The 24,874-nt window shown below is 39.7% G+C and overlaps 1 protein-coding gene across 7 annotated transcripts in view; it reads left to right on the forward strand.

Moving 5' to 3' along the window:
* The window catches only part of Grk4 (G protein-coupled receptor kinase 4), a 92,568-nt gene that overhangs the window by 25,191 nt on the left and 42,503 nt on the right, over positions 1–24,874 (forward strand). For 4 of the 7 annotated variants that reach the window (XM_040746946.1, XM_040746942.1, XM_040746943.1 and 1 more), the window contains 4 exons: positions 5,592–5,695; positions 18,729–18,821; positions 19,888–19,951; positions 23,498–23,638. In XM_040746946.1, coding sequence (XP_040602880.1) covers positions 5,592–5,695; positions 18,729–18,821; positions 19,888–19,951; positions 23,498–23,638 — 402 coding nt within the window. The remainder of the gene's footprint in view (positions 1–5,591; positions 5,696–18,728; positions 18,822–19,887; positions 19,952–23,497; positions 23,639–24,874) is intronic. The other 3 variants (XM_040746944.1, XM_040746949.1, XM_040746948.1) reach the window with 1 other exon arrangement.

A 24,874-nucleotide genomic window follows, 5' to 3' on the forward strand; every position in this document is an offset into this window, starting at 1 on the left:
TGTATTCGCAGTTTGTCAGTCGTTTTTCTCTGTGTCCTACAGAGTGTCTGGCAGACTCTTCCAAGAAGGAACCCTGAGACTGTCCCTTCTTGTTTGTTCAAGTTCAGCAGTCAGTTTCCTGTGGGTCCTGCATGTCCAGTTTATACGGCATACAGTCAAACAGTCCAGATGAGAGCAGTTTCTTACCCAAATGACTATTTTGCCATATTGAAGACAAACTCCATAACAAGTTTCTTCGATGCCCATCTTCCTCTCTGGCTTAATTGGTGTTGCCAGGAGCCATTGTATCTCACTGCCAAGAAAAACTCTAAACCATTTTAAATGCCATATTCTGAAGGTCTTTGAAAGGTTTGAAGACTATCCATGTCAGTATATCTCTGTATATCTTTAAAACCTAACAAATCTATCTATAAATTTTGATTATATGTGACTATATATAATCTGTATTTAATTATACATTACATTTTTAAATGAACTGTATAAACACAATACCTAACTAAACAAGAGGAGAAACATACCTATAACAAATTGTATCAATAACAATTGTATCAATAAATCAAAATCCATAATGATACAAAGCATTTATTTCTATATCATATTCCCTTTTTTCCTTTAAAAAAAGATAGGCTATTATCATTAACCATTTATAACCAACTCCATTTAAATGAAAACAAACATTTGTAAACAGTATTTGGGAATTTGGGTGTCGTTCTCTCCAAACTGTTTCCTGCTGTTTGTGAGTGCTGTCAATACCATGGGGATCCTGAGAAAACCCAGAAACCTGGCCAAATCCTGGTTATAGTTGTCTGCAAGGCTGCATTGGTTCAGCTGTTTTGGATGTTGGATCACCTGGGCCACAGCCTCATGGAGTCGTGCTTGACCAAGCCATATTAATTTGGAAGGAATCCACAGCTTTTCATTTTTGTGGAAACAAAAACAAAATCTTCTTTTCAAAGTACCATATCCTTAGACCTAAATTTTGAAGTCAAGGCATTTTCAAAATAATATATGTTGTATTAATCCAGAAGCATTTATAATCAAGTGTCTGTTAGCAGGTGTTGCTCTTTCCTTAGCAATCAAACAATTCAAAGACAATACAATAACATACAGTATCCAGACTCTGTGTATTTTCCATCTTTATGTGTCTTTTTTTAATACTCTATTCCTTTTACTAGCATTTTTTTCATTTTTTTTGAAACATGGTTTCTCTGTACACTTATGCCTGTCCTGGAATTCACTCTCCACCCTAGGCTGGCCTTGAAATCACAGAGATCTGCTTGCCTCTGCCTTCCCAGCAAGGGATTAAAGGTGTGTGCCATCACACCCACCTACTCTATTTCCTTTTTAGCCACTTTATCCTTTTTCTTTTTCTCCAGCCTACGTTCTTTTTTTTTTTTTTTTTTTTTTTTTTTTTGGTTTTACAAGACAGGGTTTCTCTGTATTGTTTTGGAGGCTGTCAGTCCAGCCCGGCCTGGAACTCACAGAGATCCGCCTGCCTCTGCCTCCCAGTCTACATATATTTTTAAACACATTGCAAACCCTTCAGAGGTTTTTCTCCATCTGAATCTGTCTTTGCTGTGTATCTCTATCTTTTTCTGGCCATGAGTCTTTTATCTGCTAAACAGCTTTGCTAAAAGAGCCTTTCAGTTTTTGCTGCTTATGCTGAGTCAGGAAAACTCTCTTAAAGGAGCCGTGAGTCTCTGCTTGTCTCTTGCAAACAGAACCAACCCGAGAAAATGCTACCAAGAAGCTGTGCTTGACTTTGTTCTTTTGTTTCTAAAATCCCTTTTTAAGCTTTTGTCAGCTCTTACATGGAAATTCATGCCTCACGTTGCTGGTGCCGTTTTGTTGCTTTAGGTTTCTTGTCCCACCTGGTACCGCCACACTAAAGCCCCAAATAGACACACAGATGTTATATTAATTATAAACCTGTTGGCCCATGAGTAGGGTTTCTTATTGATTAGCTCTTTCTTAATTTTTATAAATCTATGTATTTCCACATGGTCTTGGTTTACCGTGAAATGACCAAACCTGTATCTCCTTTGACAGCTACATGTCTGATCTCTGGCAGACTCTCCTGCCTGCCTTTCCCAGAATTCTCATCTCCTAATCCCACCTATCTTCCTGCCTCATTGGCCAAACTATTTTTTTATTCATCAACCAATAAGAGAAACATATATACAGAAGGAAATCCCCCAGCGGAACCATCTCTGCAGCCCTAAAATTGAGTGTGTGTGTGTGTGTGTGTGTGTGTGTGTGTGTGTGTGTGTGTGTGTGGTGTGTAGTGTGTGTGGTGTGTGTTTGGGTTTTTCAAGACAGGGTTTCTCCGTGACTTTGGAGGCTGTCCTGGCACTCACTTTGTAGACCAGTCTGGCCTCAAACACACAGATTTGACTGCTTCTGCCTGCCGAGTGCTGGGATTAAAGGAATGTGCCACCACTACCCGGCTATGTGTGTGTGTGTTTTGTCTGCCTGTATATCTGTATACCACCTGTGTTCATGGTGCCTGTGGAGGCCAAAAGAAGATGTTAGATTCCATGGAACTAGAGTTATGGATGATTGTGAGTCACAATGTGGGTGCTGACAACTGAACCCAGATATGGAAGAACATCCAGAGCTCTTAACTGCTGAATCATCTTTTCAGCTCTTTTTTTTTTTAAACAGCAAATTAAAGGTGTATTTTAGCCTGGAAGAATAGGTATACTTTCCTTTACTTCTGTAGAAGTGGATTTTGTTGTTAGGTAATATGTTTAAAGTGTTAAATTAGCAAGGCACTAAGTCATCTGGCAAATTTGCACTGATAATACCTGTTCTTAAAAATAATCTTTTGTTGGAACTGGAGATTTGGCTCAGCAGTTAAGAGCACTGCTGCTCTTCCAGAGGACCCAGGTTCAATTCCCAGCACCCACATGACAGCTCACAGCTGTCTGTAGCTCAAGTTACAGGGCATCTGACACCTTTACACCAATGCACATAAAATAAAGTTAAATAAATTAATTTTTTAAAAAGTGATTCTTTGTCTTGATTGGTATCAGGCCAATAATATTAACCTCTTGGTGGCTGGACTTTAGTTGCCATTTCTTCTCTTTTCACAAATTTTTAGAAACATGGCTTTTCCTCTCTGTGAGAATTAATATAGACTTTTGGTAACATTGAAAATAGCATCTCTACTTAGAGTTATTTGTTAAGCAGTATTAACAGAATCAATCTGTTATGTAATTTTTGAAAGTTTAGATCTTGCAAGTGACATGGCATGTGCCTTTGATCCCAGCATTTAGAAGGCAGAGGCAGGTAGATCTTTGTGATTTCCAGGCCAGCTTGGTCTGCATAGAAACACTGTGTCTCAAAATAAAATAAGGGACTGGAGAGATGGTTCTTAGTTTAAGAGCACTAGGTGCTCTAGGTTCTATTCTAAGTACCCATATGGTGTCTCACAGCTACTTGCAACTCATTTTTAGGGGACCTGAAACCCTTTTCTTGTCTGAAAGGGCACCAGGTACATATGTGGTGCACAGACATATATTCAGGCAAAACAGCACACACACACACACACACACACACACACACACACACACACACACACACCCTATATAGGAGAAATAGGACTCTTTAAATACTGGATTTGTCAACTAAGAAAATGTTGTTTTCTGTTATTGCCAGTGCCTAGTATAATGGGTATTTGTTGAATAAAGGAACAAGCAAGCTTCTTCTTTATATAAATAGTGAAAGAAGTGAACTCGTTTTATTCCTGTGTCTTGCTGTATGGGAAGAAACCGGGTTTAAGAATCTTACAAAGTGTTCCACCACTTACTGTGGTCCACCAGGAAGTTTTTTAACTTCTTGAGTCCATTTCCTCACTCATCAATAGAGATATTAACGTTCCTTAAATCTATTAAGTAAATCATTATGGGTTACAGCTATTAATCATTATGGATTACAATAGTATTGTTAATTTTCACCTGTGAGTTTTCTCTTAGTTACATACTTTGATCAGTATTTCAACTTCTTTGATAAATTAGCTGCTTTGATTTATAGAAAACAGAAAGTTTTGATAGTAGCTGGATTCTACATAGTCAAAAGTCAGACTGGAATTCATTTATGGACTTTAATTATAAATTAAATAACTAAATATCATCTGGATTTTTTTCTTAATCTAGACAATGATTTTCTCATGTGTTTGCTTTTTCCAGAATCTCTTGCATAAGGTTTTTTAAAAAATAGGAAACTGGGACCCAGGGTCACTGTCAGTGGGAATGTAAAATTGTAGACTGATTGTAGAGGGGAGTTTTATGTTGAATATCAGTATTTAAAATGTGTGTATTTGAGGCTGAAGAGATGGCTTCACAGTTCAGAGCAGTGGCTGCTCTTCTAGAGAAAGGACCCTGGTTTGGTTCCCAGCACACACGTGGCAGCTCACAACAGTCTCTTACTCTAGTTCCAGAGGAGTGTACACTCTCTCCTAGCCTCTGAGAGCACTGCACACACATGATACACACACATATATGCAGGCAAAACACTTGGGTGGACACAGTGAATAAAAAATAAAGTGTTCAAGTTTTTAGTGTTTGTATTCTTTGAACTAGTAATTGTATTTTTTGTTTGTTTTTCAAGATAGAGTGTCTCTAAGTAGTCCTGGAATTCCCTCTGTAGACCAGGCAGGTTTCAGACTCAGAGATCCTCCTGCCTCTGCCTCCTGAATGCTAGAATCAAAGACCTGCTCCACCACTGCCTAGCATTGTAATTCTGTTTTTTTGTTTGTTTCAAGACAAGGTTTCTCTGTAGCTTTGGAGCCTGTCCTGGAACTTGCTTTGTAGAACTCACAGAGATGTAATTCAAATGACTAGAGGTGTTGAGGTGTTGGTGATAATGGTGCTTGTAATAGGAAAAATTGAAAATACAATGTTTAGTTAGTGCCTGCTCACAAAGGCTATACACACACAACACATATTTTCCTACTTGTATGAGGATGAAAAATTATGTCCTTTTTAAAAGTCTTTTCTTGGGTTGGAGAGGTGACTTGGTGGTTAGAGCACTGACTGTCTTCCCGAGGACGTGGGTTCCACTCTCAGTGCCCATATGATGGCTCACAACTGTCATAACTCCATTTTTGGGGAATCTGATGCCCTTTTCTGATTTCTGTTAGCACTGAACACATGGTGCCCATACATACATAGAATAAAATTATTTTCTTCTTTTTGTGTCTATCCAGCCATCCATTTATGGACATGGGCTGATTTTCATGCTAGGCTTGTGCAGTACTGGGGACTAAACCCAGGTCCTGCTGCATGCTAGACAAATCTACTTGTCAACCACATCCCTAGCCCTGCTGTTCTTATTTTTGGCTAACAAGAGTGATATGGCAGTAGATGTGGGTGTGTAACTTCTTTGAGATCCTGTTTTCTGTTCTATAGGGTTGAGTTTATAAGAATAGATCTAGAAAGCAGAAATACTGAATGCTGGAGAATGGTACTGAGGTGGCACTTTGACTTATTTCCTGTATTTAAGAAATTTTAGTAGGCATTGGATTCTTTGTATGATTGATAAACTATGAAAAAACTAATTGTTATATATTCGGTTTGTACAATATTTAGAAGTCAGAAGTACCCTTACCAGAGATACCTCTAGCTGTTGTGAAAGAATGTAAATGGAATCTGAAGAATTCCTCCTCTAAAAATGTTTTCGAGGAGTGTGCTAGGTAAGTGTTCTCTTCTCAGCCTCGCATATATTATGGGCATTTGGGTTTGCTGAGACAGGTTCTTATATAGCCCAAGTGGGCCTCAAACTCACTTTGTAAGCTAAAGTTAGCCTTGAATTTCTGATCATTCTGCTCCTACTTCTGAAGTTCTGGGATGGTAAGCATGTTTCATGTGCTACACCTGACTTGTATACATATTATCTATTGGTAACCCCAAGATAGAAGATCACAGCAAGGTTTTTTTTTAATTTCATAGGAGTTGAGGTGTTTTTTTGTTTGTTTGTTTGTTTTATTTTGTTTTTTGAGACAGAGTTTCTCTGTAGTAGTCCTGGCTGTTCCAGAACTCACTTTGTAGATCAGGCTGGCCTTAAATTCAGATCTGCCAAAAGGCTTGATCCACCAGCTTTTGAACTCTATTTTTTAATTTTTAATTTTTGGCTTAACAAGTTGAGTTCTTATCTGGGTAGTTTTGTAATCAGAATGATCCCTCTCAGTAATTCTGTATAGAAACATTTAAGTGAAGAGTAATGATCACATGTACATAAAGGTTAAACTGAAGAGAGTCATGGTATCAAGCGCCAGTATCACAGCATTTCTATGATAACTGTGGGCCATCTTTCCTCTGATTTTTAAAGTGCTTGTGTGTAGCTTGAAAAGAGTTTAAAAATATTTTTCTAGACTTACTGAAAGTACCTTTTCTCTGTATTTTTGCAATATGGACAGGAAAGTTGTTAAGTATGACTTTTTTTTTTTTTTACTAAATTCAGCTTCCTTATGAACATGGAAAGAAGGTGGTTTCTAAAGTAATCTGGTAATAAGGAAGTGTTTTGTGTAGCTGTGTAGATAGTCACTAGTCTCACAGAAAGGAAACTAAGGCCCGGAGGAATATGAAAAAGCTTGTCCTGAGCTCTGAGAATATGTAAGTGATATTTTCATTGTGGTTTGAAGATTCCTCTGGCCAGATGTAGTTCATCTCAGTGTACCTCCTGTGTGAAGTGGGTAGTGGCAGAAGGATCATGGTCTGAGGCAGACTTTGGCTACATATCAAGACCCTGTCTCTGGGGGCTGGAGAGACAGCTCAGCAATTAAGAGCACTGGTTGCTCTTCCAGAGTACCTGTGTTCAATTCCCAGTATCCAAATGGCAGCTCACCACTGTGTAACTTCAGTTCCAAGGGGACCTAGCACTTTCACACAGACATAAATGCTGGCAAAATACCAATGCACATTTAAATAAGTAAATCTTTTTAAAAGGCCTTGTCTCCAAAAGAACAAACAATAATAAAACCCAACAATGAAGAACAAAAATAGAAAACATAAAAGAACTTGCTCCTTCTACAATTTAGAGGAAGCTTGGAGGGAGGGAAAATTATGTTCAACAGCTGCCTTATATGAGTTGGCTATTATCTGACCCACTAATCTATAATTAGGATATACACAACAGCATTCCATTATAAGACAGGATTTTTCTTTGTAGCCCTACCTGACTTGAAACTAGATTTGTAGACCAGGCTGTCCTGGAACTCAGAGCTCCTCCTGCCTCTGCCTTCTGAGTGTCCATCACCACCGCCCATTTGAGATCCTTTATCAAATGAATGTGGTATATATGTGTTGGATCCAAGCATGTTATATGAAGAAGTTGTCCAAACACCTGTGGTTTCTATTCCCATCACAATGCCATCAGCTCCGAAACATGCACCTTTAGCCTCATGTGCTCTATGATCAGTTGACTGAGAAAGAGAAGACTAAGGCCTGGTTTACTAGTGGCTCTGCATGTTAAGCAGGCACCATCCAGAAGCTGTTTCTGGGACATCTCTGAAAGATATTGGCAAAGGGCAATCTTCCCAGTAGGCAGAACTTTGGGCAGTATCTATGGTCATGCACTTTGTTTGCAAGGAGATATAGCCATATGTTCGATAATTCATGGGCTGTAGCCAGTGGATTGACTGGATGGTCAGGAACTTGTAAATTTTTTTTATCATGATTGGAAAATTGTGAGAGAGACATTTGGGAAAAAGTATGTGAATCTCTACAGATGAGTGAAAGATATGAAGATACTTGTGTCTCCTGTAAATGCTTATTCAAATAGATATCATGGTTTATTGTGTGGACAGTCAGCCTCTTTCCCCAGTCATCCCTACCATTTTTCAAGAACAAAGTGGCCGCCATAGTGGCAAAGATGGAGGTTATGCATGGGTTTGACATCATGAACTTCCATTCACCAAATCTGACCTAGGTACAGCTACTGCTCAGTGCCAGATCTGCCCAAGGCATGACACCATTCTCCAGGGTGACCAGCCAGTGACTTGGTGGCAAGTTGACTGTATTAGACACTTCCTCTGTGTAAAGGATAATTTATCCTTACTGGGGTAAACACTTAATCTGGTTATAGGTTTGCCTTTCCCGCACACATTGTTTCTGCTAAAATTACCATGCGTGGATTTACAGAATATCTTATCACCATCATGGTATTTCATACAGTATTGTTTCTGACCAGGGAATTCACTTCTAGAAAAGTGAGACAGTGGACCACTGTCTTACCATGTTCCCTACCATCCTGAAGCAACTGGCCTGATAGAAGGATGGAATGACCTTTTGAAGACACAGTTACAGAGGTAATTAGGAGACAGTAGACTGGAGGACTAGAGCAGGGATCTCCAGAAGGTGGTATATACTTTAAATCAACGTCCAATATATGATAAGTTTCTCCCATGGCAGGATTCATGGGTCCAGGAATTAAGAGTTAGAAAAGGGAATAGTTTTGCTTACTATCATCCCTAGTAACTCACTAGGAAAAATTTTGCTTCATATTCCTGTGACCTTAAGTTTTACTAGCTTAGAAGTTTTGGTTCCAGAGGGGAAGAGCATTTGCCAAGAGACAGTACAAATACTCCATTGAACTGGAAGCTCAGACTTCCCCTGGTCTTTGGTCTTCTAATGTTCTTAAACCAACAGACTAAGAAAGGAATAACTGTGTTAGGAGGGGTGATTGATCAAGATTATCATGAGGAATCTGGAGTGCTTACCATTGGATTGCTTCTCCATAATTGTCAAGGACCATGAGAAATAAAGCAGTGTAATATTCAAGGGGCCAACCTACCACATGAGTGATAGGGAAATCCACCTAGTAAAGGCATGAAGTCATTGGCTGTGGAAATCATGTGTTCCTATCTGTATTTTCTCTCATGAGTCATTTCATCTCTTCCCTAAGAATACCTTTGGGTGTTTCCCACTTCTTGTGTGTTTATCTCATGAAAATATTCCATCTACTGGGTACATATAGCTGTGGAAAGTAAGGAGGATGACTTCATTTGGCTGTGTAATCTTGATATATAGAATATGTACGGGGTGCCTTGAATTCTCAAAGAGGCCTTGGAGAAAGAAAATTCCCTCTCACTGGGGTGTCTGCAGTAAGAGCACCCCACTGCTTACCCTGAGGCTGGAAGCACTGTCTCTGGATCTTACACTACGTAGCTTTATTTAGCTTTTCCCTTTGATGTAGCACTGAAGTCTGCTTTAATCAGTTAACATTTGGCAAAAATGCTAATATGGGCCAAATGTCGCTCATTTTCCTTCCAAAGCTTATGCAGGTTGCCATGGTTACTACAACACTGTGTTCCCAGCTGCTGCGAAAGCAAAAGCTAATGCATAGAAAGCACAGAAGTATAGAATCTCTTCCCCATTTGTTATATTTGTCAATTATAAACTTGTAGCTTAACTAGCCACACAAATGTAATTTTATGTACTAATGCCTCTTCTCCTTTCATAGAAATCATAGCTCCTTACTCTATTAACCCTTTCCCACCTCTTAAGTTTTGCCTGGACATTTTACAAGTCACATTTCCTCTGAGACATGAGGCACCCACTTTTTGTCAGATCTTATCTGCTTTCCTGGTCCTGAGATATGTATGCCTGGTATCCTTGCTATTTCCAGAGAATTGCTAATTTGTCTGTGGGTATATAAACTGGAAATCTTGTGGGATCTGGGAGAACTTTTGAAGAGAACAACTTTTTTTGAAGAATAGACATGGGAATGATAAGTGTATGAGCTGATTCGTTTCCTTCACCCTCAGATTCTTTTAGTCAGCCCTACCCACTTGCTGAAAGCATCCTGCCTGGACCCTGAGAGGACACCGAGGCTGGAACTCGGAGGTCCTTGTTACATAATGGAGGTAAGAAAGGTTATGTCTGGAGTGAAGGAGATCCTTTAGGGAATCTCTTGGTGCTGCCATGTCCTGGGACTAAATTCAATGGGGAAACCACAACAACCCAAACTGGGCAGGATGACAAAGGGCACAAACCCTTTAGTAATAGAGGTATGAATCACTCCAGCAGGAAAAGGAACAAAACCAATTGGGGTGCTTGCTGAGGTTGAAGGAAATACAGAATCAGTTTTAAAACAGGTATTATAATTGACATGAGTGTTTCTGTTATGTTTTGTTAAGAATGTGTTTGTGTAGCTATTTATGTGAAAATGGAGCCTAAAAATGAGGTGGACTAATGTCTCATGTAATAGCCAACTTCATTCAGAATATCAGGCAGTTTATATTCTGGGAGTTAAGAAGAATCACATTAGTAAGGTGTTCAGTCACAAGGAACAACATGATTTTCCATAGAGACATATAAACATATAGTCAGTTGCAATGAATAATCTAAAGTAAACTCACTCCTATCTGCTATACCTGAGAGGGGCATGAAAGCACATTCCAAGAACATATGTGTGTTTTCAAAGAAACAGGTCATAAGGCTTGTTTTCTTGGAGTTTTCTCATAAGCACTCAGAATTTCCTTTACACTACTCCATTCTTAGACTGTGTTCCAACAGTTAATCATATTTAAGTGTTGAGATACTAAAAGAATATCACTCAAAGGAACTTTGCCATCTATACTAAGTTGTATAACATGTTTGCAATTGTACTTGGTATAGTTATATCATGTTAAGCATAATCATGGCCTAGTTATTGTTTCCATTGGAAATTATGACATAAGGAGATATGATTGTGTGTCAAGTTGGCAGGGGTGGACTTGTGATGGCTCTTCTTGGTTGTCAACTTGTCTACATCTGTAAGTAACTAAAATCCAAGTGGTTGGATATACCTGTAAGGAATTTTTCTTAGTTAAATCCTTTGAAATGGGAAGATTCACACTAAATCCAAATTTCATGAGGTCCTCTTTAAATCTGGAGCATACATGCTGGTGATAACCTATATAAAGGACATGGAAGAAGGAAGCTCTTGCTCTTTGCCTGCTTGCTTTCACTCCCTGGAAATTTATGTCTTCGCATTAGAGCATATTTCTTTGGAATTCCAGTGTATGCTGAAGACCACATGAGACATCCAGCCTTGCAGACTGAACAAACTACTGTTTTCTTGATTTTCCATTGGTAGGCAGCTATTGATGAACTAGCTAGACTACAAACCTATTTGTCACTCTAATACATCCCAAATATTCATTCTGTCAGTTCTGTTCCTCTAGAGAATCCTGACTATACAGGAGGACAGTAATAAAGACAAATGAGTAAGATTGAGAGATTCTTAGGAGGCTGGGGGCAATGGTAGAATCCACAGATTTTGGGGGGTTTAAGTATTTGAATAATCACACCTCAAAGTTGAAAAATAAATAGTTGAATCACCAGTGTCACCTGAAAGGTAGAGAGACTGGATTTGGGGCTTAGGGGTGACTGATGTTGTAGCTCCTTTGGCAAAGAAGAATGTATTAAATGAAGAGAGACTGTAGACATCTCTACGTCTCCATCCCTGACAATCTTCAATGCAATATGGTAGTTCTTCTCTCCCTCTGTCATTGGAGAACCTTTATCACCTTGACTAGATGGGGAAGATACATTTACCAAACTGCATTGAAGACTGCTGTTTGTATGATAAAGAAGTCAGACCCTAGTGAAGGTGGGGTTTAATGAGTCCACAAGACCCAAGATAAATAATAAACAGATATTTATTAGGGAAACACACACTTAATAGTAAATAACTACTGCAGTCTTCCTGCTCCTGAAGATTCAGTCACTGCCCTTCCGGAGTTTCAACTACCTCCCAAGAGAGCGAGCTAACCCCTCCTCTTCCTTGTTAGGGGTCACGTCTGCACACCTGAAGCCACACACTTAGGGTGCAGCCACCAGTGCAAGTCTACTGAGAAAACAAGATGCTACTACATCGTAGTTCCAGAGACAGGCCATAAGTTAGGGGTGGAAATGAGAAAAGGGTGGTCATTTCAGAAGGATGAAGTTAGGGGTGGAAATGAGAAAAGGGTGGTCATTTCAGAAGGATGTACTATTTTCCGTAGCTGTGCAAAGAAGAATGGTATAGTCATGTGTCATGTAAGGGCTTTCGGTTACTTACAGAGTACACACATGATGGTGAGCTCATAAGATTGTATTACCTATTGACGTGGTAAGCATCTGCTTATGTAAGCACTATGTGAGGTTCAGATAGCAAAAAATTATCTATCAGCATGTAGCCCTAATCCATTTATTATCATCATCATCACTATTGGTAGCCCATCATCATCATCATCATTGATTTTTCAAGACAGGGTTTCTCTGGGTAGCCCTGGCTGTCCTGGAACACCACTCTGTAGACCAGGCTGTCTTTGAACTCACAGAGATCTGACTACTTGCCTCTGCCTCCTGAGTGCTAGTATCTACCACCCGGCTCCTAATTCATTTATTAAATGACTGGTAATTACTTAAAATTTTTAAAAATTTAATTATTGTTATTTGTGTGTGTGTGTGTGTGCGTAGTATGCGCATACCATGACACACATGCAGAGATGAGAACTTACAGGAGTCAGCTCTCTGTAGGGTCTGAGAATCAAACTGAGGTCACCAGGTTTGGTAATAAGCACCTTCACCACAGAGCCTTTTAAGGACCTTTCTTATACATTTTTAAAAGCCCAAACAAGTTTTCAAATCTCTTTATCTTATTTTGGTATATCTTGATATTGTAAGTGGGATACCAGACCTTTAAAGAGAGTTAATTTCACTTATTTATTCAACATAAAAGTTATGATTTCTCTGCACCACATACTTAGGATATATCACAAACACAGCAGACAGTCTTGCACAGCTTTCAAGAGAGAGAGATTGACTTCCTGGGTATGTGCAACTGTACTGTAGTGGGGCCTGATCTTAATGAAGAAATTGAATTAGCAGTCCTGTGTTCACAGATGGATGAATGGTTTCTGCCTCTTCTTTTCTAGCCAGGCATGATATTGGAGTAGATGTTCTCTGGAAAAAAAAAACTGTTTTTAAGACAGGGTTTCAATGTATAGCCCTGGCTGGCATGAAACTCACTATATAGACCAAGCTGGCCTTGAACTCAGAGATCTGTGGTGAGATATATATGTATGTATGTATGTATGTATGTATGTATATATGTATATACATATGTATGTATATATATAGTGTGTGTGTGTGTGTGTGTGTGTGTGTGTTTTCGAGACAGGGTTTCTCTGTATTGTTTTAGAGGCTCTCCTGGAACTCACTCTGTAGACCATGCTGGCCTAGAACTTACAGAGATCCACCTGCCTCTGCCTCCCGAGTGCTGGGAGCTGGGATTAAAGGCGTACGCTACCACCACCCGCCCTGTGGTGATATTTTATGTTCTAACAAAGCTTACCTGAAGATCAGAGTACAAAGCTAGTTACCCTATTGAGCCATAGAGGCCAGAGAGTGGTGACACACACTTTTAATCCCAGCAGCCACACTAGTTAGCCATAGAGGTCAGCCACTGGTGGCACACACCTTTAATCCAAGCACTTGGGAGACAGAGGCAGACGGATCTCTGTTAGTTCAAGGCCACTCTAGGCTACATGAAATTGATCCAGACTAAAAGAGAACCAGAACTCACCACAAAGGTGATCCTAGCACCTGTAACATGCCTTTAATTCCAGCACTAAGGAGGTGGAGACAGGAAGTGAAATGAGTGGGTGGAGAGAGGAATATAAGGCAGGAGGAGACAGGAGTTCATTGCAGTCTAGGCATGCAGTCTAAGCAGTCAGTCTGAGGATTCATAGGGACAGGATTGCCCCTTTGGTCTGAGCATTGGTAGAGGTAAGAACTCTAGTGGCTGGCCACTCTGCTTCTCTAATCTTCAGTTTTCACCCCCTGATAGCTGACTCCTAGTTTTTATTATTAAGACCTATTAGAATTCATGCTATAGAGAGATCCATCTGCTTTTGTCTCCTGAGTGCTGGAATTAAAGATGTGCACCACCATTCCATGCAAAATTTTTAAGTTTGTCATCATTTGCTTCTTGCTGAATATTCATATTCCTGGTGTTCTAGTGAATTGAACAATTTAAAGTATCTATTTATGAGCAAGAACAACAGTAGACATGTAATGTGAATGGAGGAAAGCCACAAGGCTTCAACGCTACACCAAGAACTATAGGCAATTAAGGATTGCTGAGAGTGGGAGAAATAGTTTTTTCCATGGACGAACACACCAGTTGGTTATCCAGTACCAAGTGGTCAGCCTTAAAAATATTTATACAAGTAGTAGTACATAGACTGAGCAGATGTACTTGTGTATTTAAAAGTATATATATATATATATATATATTCCTAAATAATAAATACATGTTTTTAAAAGAGCAAGGAGAGCCTTATGGGAAGGTTTGTTTGGTGGCTGATGGGGGGAGAAGTGATGTTATTATAATCTCAAAAAATAAAATAAGAATGGATAAAGAAAATGTGGTATATTTACAAAATAGAGTACTACTCAGCAGTAAGAAACAATGATATACTAAAATTCTCAGGCAAATGAACAGAATTAGAAAAGCAATCCTAAGGGAGGTAACCCAAAACCAGAAAGACAAATACAGTATGTACTCACTCATAAGTGTATACCAGACATAAAGCAAAAGATACCCAGCTTACAATCCACAACTCCAGACAAGCTTGAACCCTCTTCCAGAAACAGAAGCAAATGCAGAAATCTACAACTAACCAATGGACCAAGCTCCTGGAGTACAATCGAAGTGATAGAGGAGCGATAATATGAGCAAAGAAGTCAAGCCCATGATGGGGAAACCCACAGAATCAGCTGACCTGAGCTAGTTCGAGAGCACTGACTCTGGTCTGACAAATGAGGAACCTGCATAATACTGAACTAGACTCCCTTAATATAGGTGACAATGGTGTGGCTGGGACAATATATGAGGTCACTGGCAGTGGGTCTAAGATCTAACACTGATGCACAAACTGACTTAGTGGAGCCCATTCTATATAGGGAGATACCTTGTCCAGCCTAGACACAGGAGTGTGGGAGTGGAGAGGTGCCATGGTCCTGCCTCAACGACATGATGGCATAGTCTTAGTAGACTTCCTTGGAGAAGCCTTACCCTCTCCAAGGAGTAGATGAGAGAAAAGGGGGATGGGGAGGTGGAAGGAGAGAAGGGAGGGGGAACTGGCATTGGAATGTAAAAAATAATAAAAAAAGACTAAAAATAAAATAATAAAATATAATGATCAAGCCAGTAAGCGGCACTTCTCCATGGCCTCTGTACCAGCTCCTGTCTCCAGGTTCCTGCCCTGTGTGAGTTCCTACCCTGACTGCCTTTGGTGTTGACCAGAGATATGGAAGACTTTGCTTCCAACTGTTCACTGCAACTAATCAAGATTCAAGACCCCCAGCTTCCACTCTAGCATCAACACTGGACCCTCACTGAGACTCCTCTCTGCTGTCCTGCTGTTGCCCCGAGTCATGGAGATCCTGCAGTTATTGTTCTGCTAGCTCTCCCATACCGTGACTGGTCTACAGTAAGGCAGAATACTATGGTGCTGACAATATGAGGATAAGAAGGCTGCTTACCATGCAATGGACAGGAAGTAGGAAAGGACTCAGGATCAGTTATAACTTTCTGAGGTGTAACCCTAAGGACCTCCTTCCTCAAGCCCTGCCTCAGAAATAGCATTACTAGATAGAGAGCAAGTATTCAACATTTGAGTCTGTGGGTAACATGACCTGTTCAAAACATAAAAATAGTCAAAAATTAATTGTACAGTATTCAGATTTACTATGTTGAAATACAAGGTCCTTGTCATAAGATTTTGGTTGCTATAATATTTGGCTAGGCGGTGGTGGCGCACGCCTTTAATCCCAACACTTGGGAGGCAGAGGCAGGTGGATCTCTGTGAGTTCGAAGCCAGCCTGGTCTACAGAGTGAGTTCCAGGACAGGCTCCAAAACCACAGAGAAACCCTGTCTTGAAACCCCCCTTCATTAATAAAACATTTGTATTTATTTGTGTGTGTGTGGATATGTGCATATACATATCTGCAGTGGTCTGCAGATGTCCTTTTTCTTCTTTCAGTTTGTCTCCTCTCTATTTCCTATAGCTGAGGACCAAGCTCTGGACCTTGCCCTTGTTAGGCAAGTACTCTACCACTGAATAAATACCCAATCACCACTTAAATTTCTTTTGCAAAAAGATGTTGGTTCTGTTTGTTCTATTCTCTGGTACAGCAAAGAGACAAGGCATACTCTTGTATCATTGATCACTACAGGCCTAGGACATTGTGGTTAAACATAAAACTTTTCCTTTTTCTTGATTTCAGACACACCATGAGGGGCCTGTATTTTATACTTTATTGGCTTTTAAATTCCTCTACTGGGGGAGAGTCGTGAACTCTTCCTGTCATACATGCACTCAGAGGTATGCAGTAGTAATTATAACTGCAAGTTAGTTACTTTGCAGATATTACCCCATTTATCACTCATGGGCATGGTTGACCACACGAGAAACTGAGGCCATAGAAGTTGGATAATTTACCTCAGGCCCCCCCTGCTTGTGAATGGATAAGGCAGGACTTGTCTAAGCAGGTGTTCTTGACTTCTGTACTGTCCTCCAGGTGACTCTTTCTGCTGCATCTTACATATGGGAGTCATATTACTTGAGGACAGATCAACCGACACCCTCAGATGGACACATTCCCCAAGGACATACATCAGCTTGGTTTGTACAGTTTTTGCAAAGATTTCAATCATGAGAGAATGTAACATCTGAGGGATGTTTCCTAGAGAGGGGGGGCAGGCCTCCCTGACTCATTGGAAAACAAGGGCTTGTCTAAAGAGCTTCCTGAGGAGTATTCAGACTTAAACTATGAGGACCCTGTTTACATCCCTTCCTCATTCTGAAAATGCCTGAGGCTGAAAAGCTTTTGTTTTGTGGGTTATACTTGTTTAAGACATAGACGTCCCACTACATTTGGGAAAAAAATATTGTATCCTCTTAGCTTCTCATGAAGGAACTTTCAGAAAAGCATAGCATGTCTCAGTGCTAGACATAGATTCGCCAGTGCACACCCCTGTGAAGGTTACAGTACCTAGAGGAATCCTCATTATCAAAAACATGAATTACCTCTTTAAAAATAAAGTAAAACAAAAATCATGTGATTGGCTCAGATTCTAAAACTCAGAAGAAATTGTGGGAGAATTTACAACGCCTCTTCAGTTCCTACCAATTCCACAAACAAACCACCGTATTTTTCTGTTTGGACTTTGCCTATGCTTGAATACTTCCCTTTTGCAATGTCTGAGTAACTTCTGTAATGCTTCAATCCATACCCCACCTTCTTCAGAAGGCTCCAGATCATTTCCTATCCCCAAAAGAAGTGATCTGTGTAGATTGTGCTTCGTCCCAGTACCTCTGTCTGCCCAGTTCTCTCATAAACAGTGTACCTGCCTTTGTTTTGTTTTTGTCGTATTGGGGATTGAACCCAGAATGTCACACACACTATGTAAGCACGCTACTACTGAACCATATCCCAAGTCCCCCAAGTCAGAATTTTATTACTTCTATAATATAATGCACTCTCTCAAAGAAATATGTAGTGTTTGGAGGTGGTTCAGTGAGTAAGAACATTTGCTGTTAAAGCAAGAGGGCTTTTATATGAGTATAATATGACTTCTTGCCTATAACCCCAGCATCAGGGTATGGAGACCAAGAGTTTGGTGGCCAGTCAATGTACCACATACACAAATGCACACACATACACAATACATACATAATGCACACAAATGTGTAGCATAAAATTATTAGGTGATTTACATTTCAAAAAGATGGTATAACATATATTATCTCCTACCATAGGAAAATTACTATAGATTTGCACATTTGTTTTACTGGGAAAAGGTTGACTTTCTCTTGAGATACACACTCATGCACACACCTTGAATGCCTTTTAAATTATCTTCTTATTCCAATATTATTATTTTATTTTAGAAGCACTCTTATTTACATATCAATCCCTCCATTCCCTTGACCTCCCATCCTCCCATGCTCCCCCCATTCCAATATTCTTGTGTGTATGTATTTGTGTGTAGTAGATGTAGGTGTGTGTGTGTGTGTGTGTGTGCCAGAGGTCAATATTGAGTGTTGTCTTTAGTGTGTTCCATCTTATTGTTTGAGACAGGGTCTCTCCCTGAATATGAACATGGCTGTTTTGGCTAGACTGGCTGTCCAGCAAACCCCTCATGATGTTTTGGTCTTTACTCCCCTACATACACTCCTAAGCATTGAGGCTGCACAATCTAGCTTTTAAGAAAGGTTCTCAGTTATCCTAGGCTAACCTTGATCTCACTATGTAGTCAAAGATATCCACGAATTCCTGATCCTCTTGTCTCTACCTTCCAAGTGCTGGGAATTTCAGATATACACAACCAACCCTGGCTTTTAACGTGGTTTCTGGGGATCCAAACTTAGGTCCTCATGGCTTCACAGCACTCAATGACTGTACCATTTTCCTAACCCCATTACTGATGTACTCTCTTTCTTGAATTATTTATCTTGTCCATGCACATAAAAAAGAACTTCTGATTTTCAGAGAGTAAAGGGATTCCATTTCTTTTAAATATTTTATGTTCACTGATACCAGTATCTATGGGCTTCTATAACGGCAAATTCTGTATATTTAAATTATGTATTAAAGCACCTTTATCAATGAATACTTCTTAACTATGACACAGATATCATATTCTTATATGATAAACGTATATATAATTGCCTTAATTTTTTCCCTAGAATTGTCTATACCTATTTGAGTGAAGAACCATTTGACAAATACCAAGACAGTACATACTTCTGTCGATTTTTACAATGGAAATGGCTAGAAAGGTAGGTTTTAATTTAATACTAAGTAAAAGTAACTTTTCACAATGCATACTATTTGATGTTCAGTTTTCTAGCTGTCACAATGCTACTGGAAACCTTTAGTTGTATGTACTATTTTACATGGAAATAAATCTTTAGTAGGTGGAATGTTATATAATTTCTTCTGATTCAGTGGACCCTGTTCTTTTTAAAATGGCAGTTAACTCTCTTGGTACATTTGTAAAATAAAACATTTTCGCTTTATCGTAATGCAATGCAGTTGTTGAAACTTTGCAGTCTAAGCCTCTGTTCAAATTCTTGCTAGCTGTGAAGCATTAGGCAAGTAACTTAACCACTATGAACTGTAGATTCTTTTTCTATACAGAGATACTTACATTCCTGTCTTAGGGTTTCTATTGCTGTGAAGAGTCACCAGGACCATGTCAGCCCTTATAAAGGAAAACATTTAATTGGGACTGACTTACAGTTCAGAGGTTTGATCCATTATTGTCATGATGGGAAGCATGACAACATGCAGGCAGCCACTTTGAGGAGAGCATAGCAGTCTGCATTGCAATCTGAGGCTTGGTGAAGACAGGATTGTAGTCTGAGGTTTGGTCTCAGAAAAACAAAATAAAAAAAGAATACCAAGAATATTAAGAATATCAAATATATATGCATGCATGCTGGGTGTCATGGCAATAAAGGTTATATTTGAGGTACTTTACTTAAAGGAAAGTATGCTATGTTTATGTAGTTTTCCTCAGCAGCCTTTTGACAAGTTGTAAAATATGCCAAAGATTGATCCATGGGCTTTAAACGCACACATTTCCTAGAACGGGCTGCTTGTATTCTCATCTGAAATTAGAGAGGATAATTGAGATGTTCTATATTTTGTGTCAGTGATTTTAATAAATTTTAAGTGTGCTTGTTTCCCTGAGTAAAAAGTTGAGAGCTGTGAGTCCTGATTATAGACACCTTTGTCTCAGGCACTGCTTCAGGTGAGGTGGGCCCACAGATAACACTAACACCCACTTTTCTGTTTTAAGGTAACAGTGCAGTCAGATCTGATTTTTTTTCCATTGGTTAGGCGTCCAGTAACGAAGAACACGTTCAGATATTACAGAGTTCTAGGAAAAGGCGGATTTGGAGAGGTGAGTAACCTGTACCAGCCATGGCTGTACTTCACATGAGCTCAGTAATGTATCAGCTTTGCCAATACACTTATCTCCTTATTGTGCATTTTGAGAATAGGTTCAGGCAACTTGAAATGAAGGTGGACCTGTAAGCGAAAGGTACTTCTGCTTTAAGCTTTAAAACAATAACAACAAACACCTCGTATCTTTGTGACCTTACCTTCCATTTTCCATTCTGACAGAGCTATTTTTTCATGCTTGACATTTAAGTTAAGCAGTTTGTCTAGATTGAAAAACTTGTAAAATTTTTGTTATTCAGTACTAGCTCTAAAATTTATGTTGCATAGAGTACTATTTGATTTTGAAGAAATGAAGTCTCACTAACTTACCCAAGTTGGCTCTAAACTCCTGGGCTCAGTAAGCTGGGACCACAAATACATGCTCTTTTGTGGCTAACCAGCGCACATTGTCAAATATGCTTATTTAACTAATTTGTGTTTAGACATTGTCCTAGTTTGCTTTCTGCTGCCTTGATAAAACACTCTGACAAAAAGGACCGCAGGGAGGAAAGGGTTTGCTTGTTTTACACTTTTTATCTCAGACTACTATCAGGAATGCCACAGCATGAATTCAAGGCAGGAATATGTATGAAGCAGCACCATGGGTGAATGCTGTTACTAGCTTCCTTCCTCTGGGTCACGCTCAGCCAGCTTTCTTATACAGCCCAGGCCCATCTGCCCAGGAGTGGGACTACCTAGAATGACTGCAGCCTCTTCTTTCATTAACAATCAAGAAGATAACCCACAGATATGCCCCAGGGCAATCAGAAGGGGGATATTCGTTAATTGAAATTCTCTATTCCAAGTTCTAGGTTGTGTCAAGTTGATGATAAAAACTAACCAGTGTAGGTATGAATTTACATTATACCTGCATTAAAAGGTGTCCAGGGCCTCTTGTGATGGTGTGTGCCTCTAATTGGGAGTTACGAAGATAGCAAGTTTTAGACTAGCTTGTATTATGTGTGAGACCCTGAGAAAAAAAGTGTTCAGATCTAGGGCCATAAAACACAGTACAGTACTAGCCTCCCATGTACAAAGCATTGAGTATGATACCCAACACCATAAAAACAGTATTTTAAAATGTGTAAAGCAGAAGATCCTAGGGGAACTTCACACAGATTCTTGAGGGATAGGTTTTAAATATGATGACTGTCCTAGATAGAGATCACTTGTAGCAGCTAGATAGAGAATAGTGCACAGTTCTGATGTGATAATTCAAAAAGATATTAATTACCCCATTGATTATCTGGAGTGATCATATTCAGTATATGAATTTCCAAGGCCTCATGAGTCAGGCAAGCCATTATAAACTAACACTTTTTAAAAATCAGAAACAGGTTACATTGCCCAGATGTGATTTAAACCATACATGCACTCAAATTCTACTTTAAAACAAAAGCAGAATCCACCAGCATTGCCTCAAAATTAATTTAATTCAGAGTTATTGTGCTCAAGTGAGCTCTGTCAGTCATTTGCATGTTGAGGTAAAGGAAGCAGGCCAGAACTGCCATCATTTTGTATTGGAGGTGTATCCAATATAGCTGGAGACTTCCACAACTTAGCAGTTTGCATGTGACCAATTCACCCAACACTGATGTAAGCCCTTCATGGAGATGGTCTTTAAGGAACCATTCCTCTGTGGAATGTGTCCTAGTCCATAGACTCTTCTCTCTTCAGCTCATGCTATTCTCGATCTCCAGGCACAAGGCTTTAGATTCTGGCAAGGAGCAGAGGAAACGACATTTTAGGTTGCTGGGTCTCGTTTATAAGAAATGAAATTCTAGTTGGTCATGGGGGAACAAGAAGTTGAGGGGGTGGGGGTAGAATAGGGGGAAGAGGGAATCATAGGTTAGAAGACAGATCAGGCACCAGAGTGACCTCGAGTGATCTAAAGGTATAACATCAATTGGCAAGCTAAGCAATAGTGGAGGGACCACCTTGAATGCCCATTCCTGATAATGAACTTGATGTCTATAACCATCCGGGAGCCTTCATCCTGTGACTGATGGAAGCAGAGGCAAACACACAACTAAGCACTGAACTGAACCCAAGGAACCCAGTGACAGAGAGAGAGGAGTGATGAGCAAATTGGCAAAGAATGGGCTGGCAAAACCAGCAGAGACAGCTGATCTGAACAGGGGAGTGCTCTTGGACCCCAGACCGACAGTGGGGAGGCCAGCATGGGACTGATTTGGACCCCCCAAATGTGAGTGTCAGTGAGAAGGCCTGGGCAACCTATGGGGCCCTGAGCTGTGGATCAGTGTCTATCCCTGGTATACAAACTGCCTTCATGTGCCTATAGCACAAAGAGAGATGCTCTCTCAGCCTGGACTCTTAGGGGAGTGCCTTGACCCTACCAAGAGTAAAATGACAGACTCTAGATATCCCCTATGTGGAAGGATTTGGCAATAGGGTGGGAGGGAGGGGGGGAAGGGGAGTGCGGGAGGAGGGGAGGGAGAGGGAACTGGGATTGACATGTAAAACAAGCTATTTAAAATTAAAATAAAAAATGATAAAAAAAGAAATGAAATTCTAGTTCTAATCATATATATGACTTAAGATTGACTCAGTAGGATGACATGAGCAAGTTTTAATCATTGTGAAAGACAATATAGATTATATTTGAATACATTTACTGGAGTCTTCAAACAAATGATTAAATGGATGAATTAACTGTGGTAGCTCTTCACAGACTTTTTGTGGCTATGTTAGGCTCTCAAGGTCTAGAAGACAATGAGCAGTCTGTTTCTTTCTATTCTGCATGTCTGTCAGTAAGTCATTATAGGGACAGTTGCAGTTCCCCCTTATGTTGCCAATAGTAATTCTCTTACTTATGCTTTAAGTGTTATAAGTCAATCTCCAGCTTCCTGAGGCAAGCACAGTGGAAAGCATCTGGGTTCATGACTGGTTCCAAAAGTAGCACAGTGTGGTGAGAAGAGCATGTACTTCACAACTGTGCAAACCCAAGGTTAAGACCTGCTTGCCATTTCTAGTTGTGTGATCTTGGGTCACCATCTTGACTTCATCTTTGGCAGGAGAGTGATGGTCCTGCCTTACTTTCCTGAGGCTATGGAGCCATTGTGCCTAGCCTTGAACTTTTTAATTAAAAAAATTCAGGATTAATTAATTTTTATGTTCTAAAATTTTTGCTTTCATAGGAATCTAAAGACATATCAGGACATACTTACATAGACTCAACATGTTCACATACAAAACCCAGTTCCATTTGCATCTGGATAAAGCACACTGTTTCATTCACTTTACTCCCAGCAGCTACTATTGACAAGAAACTGGGAGTCAGTAGAAGATCCAGCTGAAAATTTCCAGTTGTCATTACCCAAATGGCCTTGGTTTATTATATGCTGTGTCCAGCCTTTACCAGAGAAGATTATCATAGAGAAAAGAGTTTACTTCATATAATCTAAAAATGTCATATATATATATATATATATATATATATATATATATATATATATATATATTTCTTTCTCCCTGCCCAAACTAGGTTTGTGCCTGTCAAGTACGAGCTACAGGAAAAATGTACGCCTGCAAAAAACTAGAAAAAAAAAGAATAAAGAGGAAGAAAAGTGAAGGAATGGCTCTCAATGAAAAAAGAATCTTAGAAAAATTGCATAGTAGATTTGTAGTAAGTATCTTATTTTTGTCATGGTATCAGTTACTTTTCTTGTTGCTGTGATAAAATACTTGTTCCAGGTCAGGTAGTGATTGCCTTTGATCCCAGCACTTGGGAGGCAGAGACAGGTGAATCTCTGTGAGTTCAAGGCTAGCCTGGTTGGTCTATAGAGTGAGTTCCTGACAGCCAGGGATACACATAGAAGCCCTGTCTTGAAAAACAAAAAAATTGTCTAAAGGGTTTATTTTGGCTCACAGTTTGAGAAGGGATACAGCTTATCACATCAGACAAGGCATGGCATCCAGAGTATACATTGGCTTGTCACATTGCATCTGTATCAGCAAACAGAGATATGAATGCTGGTGTCAGCTTGTTTTCTCCCTTTAATCAGTATGGGACCTTAGGCCCTGGGATAGTACCTCCAATGTTCATAGTAGGTCTTCCCTCAGTTAAACCTGGAAACACAATCCCAGACGCAGAGGTTTATTCCTATGTGATTCTAAATCCTGTCAAGGTGGCAAAACTTAACCATCACAATCTTCCCTTGTACATTGTTTGACGCAGCATTTTGGTCAGCAGTCCTGTAGCAAACTTTCATTCAAGTCATGGACTCAGGTGCTGTGTTTCTTCATTGAGTTTTGTGGAGTTTTGCTGCCCACTATTGGAAATAATTTCATTTTTTTAATGATGTCCCTCTTATTCTAGCATGGCAAACATAGAGCAGTGCTGATCCTGCTGTTGCTGTGTGACTTCTTACCAGTTTTATGCTGTCCACCATCCCATGCTGTCAGATTTTCTTCATACTTTTTATATTCATGATGAGTGCTTTTTCTTCCCCTTCTAATAGCCAAGCTCATGTGTTAGTTGCCTCCCATTGATCAGCTCTGGCCCATCAGCATGGTGACTTTGAGGTACTTAAAGGTTCTTTTTCTAGTCCTTCTAAAGTAAGCTTCCTCTCCTCTCTGATCTCTGTCTCTTTTCCATCCTTGGATTTTCTTTCTTCTTCTATTTTTATTTGTATTTGTATTTTCTGCACCTGAAGCGTTTGCCACTGGAACTTCAACTACCATACTCGAGTTGTAGGATCTTTCAAATTTTGCCCTCACCATTGCAGATAAGACCTGAAGATGGAGTGGAGTAATGTGAAGCAGAGTAGTGATCTCAGGTTGTAGGCTATGTGTTGTATAGTGTGGTTTTCCTACTTCTACTTAGATATTCCTTGGAGCATCCTTTGAAGTATAAAGACTG

The sequence above is a fragment of the Mesocricetus auratus genome, unplaced genomic scaffold (assembly GCF_017639785.1).
Source record: "Mesocricetus auratus isolate SY011 unplaced genomic scaffold, BCM_Maur_2.0 Super-Scaffold_100006, whole genome shotgun sequence".
Taxonomy (NCBI): Eukaryota; Metazoa; Chordata; class Mammalia; order Rodentia; family Cricetidae; genus Mesocricetus; species Mesocricetus auratus.